Source organism: Lagopus leucura, unplaced genomic scaffold (assembly GCF_019238085.1).
Source record: "Lagopus leucura isolate 7727_CA_CO unplaced genomic scaffold, USGS_WTPT01 34465-0_obj-0_obj, whole genome shotgun sequence".
NCBI lineage: Eukaryota > Metazoa > Chordata > Aves > Galliformes > Phasianidae > Lagopus > Lagopus leucura.
In genome coordinates this window covers 1,966-3,930 of record NW_024966150.1, presented here as the reverse complement: position 1 = coordinate 3,930, position 1,965 = coordinate 1,966, and the positions used below count along the sequence as shown (strand labels likewise).

Genomic DNA, 1,965 nt, shown 5'->3' with positions numbered 1-1,965 from the left:
ATGCATAGAATGGTTTGGGTTGGAAGGGACCTTCATAGAACCATAGATAATTCTCCCCATTTGGTTACATCTTCCTTGCCTTGCGCCCGCAGCGTCTGCCCAGCGAGAGCCTCTACAGCCCCCCCATCATCATCAAAATCATCGACAACCGCCCGTTCGGCCGCAGGCCCGTGGTGGGGCAGTGCACCATCCGCTCTCTGGAGGAATTCTACTGCGACCCCTACGGTGGGGAGACGAATGGTGCCCAGGAGCATGCAGGTACGTGGGGAGGGGCTGTGGGGGGGCCCAACCTTTGGGTATGGCTGCGTTTGCTCCTGGAGCTCGATGGGGAGGTGGCTGTGGGGGTCTCTAACAGCTGGGGCTCGTGTTTATCCTTGCCCTCATTGCAGATGATGTAAGCCTCACGCCCAGGGATGATGTCCTCATTGACATTGATGACAAAGAGCCTCTCCTTCCCACCCAGGTACGGAGAAAGCCCTCACTTTGCGTGCTATGGGTGCAGGGGGACGTGCAGGGGGGGCTGTGGCTGCAGAGGATGGAGTGCCTTGTGAGGAGCAGAGGGGCTGCAGTGGTGCAGGCACCTTGCAGGTCCCCCTGGACTCAGCAAACCCAGGAATATGGGCATGCATTCCTTCCTATGCACACCCAGCCACCTTGGTGCCGTTCACCGGAATGTCTCCCTGTCAGCCTTTTTATTTTTGCCTTTGCAAACCTCTTTGGATCACTGAGGAGCGTTTTGTTGCCCTGCTGCGATATCCTCCTGCACGAGGGTTGGCTCTGCAGCAGCAAAATTGAGGATTTCTGGCACAGTGTTCTTGCAGTGGGATCCCTGGGATGGGGTGGCACGGGGCTGCAGGGGGTTCTCCAACCCCCAGTAGATGCCTGGAGCCCTCGGGCTGCTTTGAGCTGAAAACATCTGAGCCTTGGGCCAGTCCTGGAGAGGAGGGAGGTGGCCAAAAATGCTCCTTTTCAGCATTTTCAGAGCGCGAGGCTTGGGCTTTCTTTACCAAAGCAAACATTTCCAACGTGAGCTGAGTGGCTCCGTTGGATCCCAGATGGATTCTCCTCCTTTTGTTCCTTTCAATTCTGCCCTTTGTTTGGGGAGCAGAGGAAGAGGCAGTGGTTTATTCCTGGAAAGCCAGCTCAGAATTCCCACCGTCTCCCTCCCCAACCCCAAATCCTGGCCCTGACCCCATTCCTCCAGCAGTCAGAGGTTGGGTGATGGCCGTGCTGGTGGTCCCACACCCGCGGAGGGGTCGGGGGATGAAGGAGCCCTCAGTTTCACGAGGATGGGGACAGTTCCCAGGTGTGCACGGTGTGTGGCTCTGGAGCTGCTCCCTGGCCTGCCCAGCTTGGCCTCCATCCCTCTGCTGGATGATGGGAACAAAGGACTGCTGTGTTGTCCCCGTCAGGAGGGAGAAAACAAACAGATGCAGAACTGCTCTGCTCTGAGGCTGCGTGGTGCATTGCGTGCAAGAGGAGGGGGAGGTTCAGCCTGAGGTCTGCTTAAAGCCAGGCTGTGTGCAGGGCTGCAGTTAGCAAACGCGAAGAAAAGCAGCTCCTGGGGCTCACACAAAAGCAGCATTTCTGCAGCAGGATCTTCTGGGCTCAGCCTTTCTGCTTTGCTCCTCTGTAGGATGGTTTGGCTGTGCGAGGGCTGAGCGTGGACGTGCGGGTGGCCTCCCCACATGCATGGTGTGGGTCAGCCCTGCTCGCTCTCTCCTTGTTCTCCACGCTCTCTCCTTGCTCCTCATCCTTCTGGGAAGCAGAGCAGGAAAGACAACCCCAAGGTCCACCTGCAGAAGTTGATAAAACCATCACAGGGTTCACAGAGTCAAGGAACCACTATGGTTGGAGAAGACCACTAAGACCCCCCAGTCCAACCTCAACCCATCCCCTCCATGTTCCTTCAAAGGATTGTAGAAACATTAAGGTTGGAAATGGCTTCTAAGACCATCCAGTCCA

The 1,965-nt window shown here is 56.8% G+C and overlaps 1 protein-coding gene across 2 annotated transcripts in view; it reads left to right on the top strand.

The window, feature by feature from the left end:
• Positions 1–1,965, top strand: part of LOC122192442 (dysferlin-like) — a 5,610-nt gene that overhangs the window by 1,686 nt on the left and 1,959 nt on the right. For both annotated transcript variants that reach the window (XM_042892989.1, XM_042892988.1), the window contains exons 3-4: positions 93–258; positions 390–463. In XM_042892989.1, coding sequence (XP_042748923.1) covers positions 93–258; positions 390–463 — 240 coding nt within the window. The remainder of the gene's footprint in view (positions 1–92; positions 259–389; positions 464–1,965) is intronic.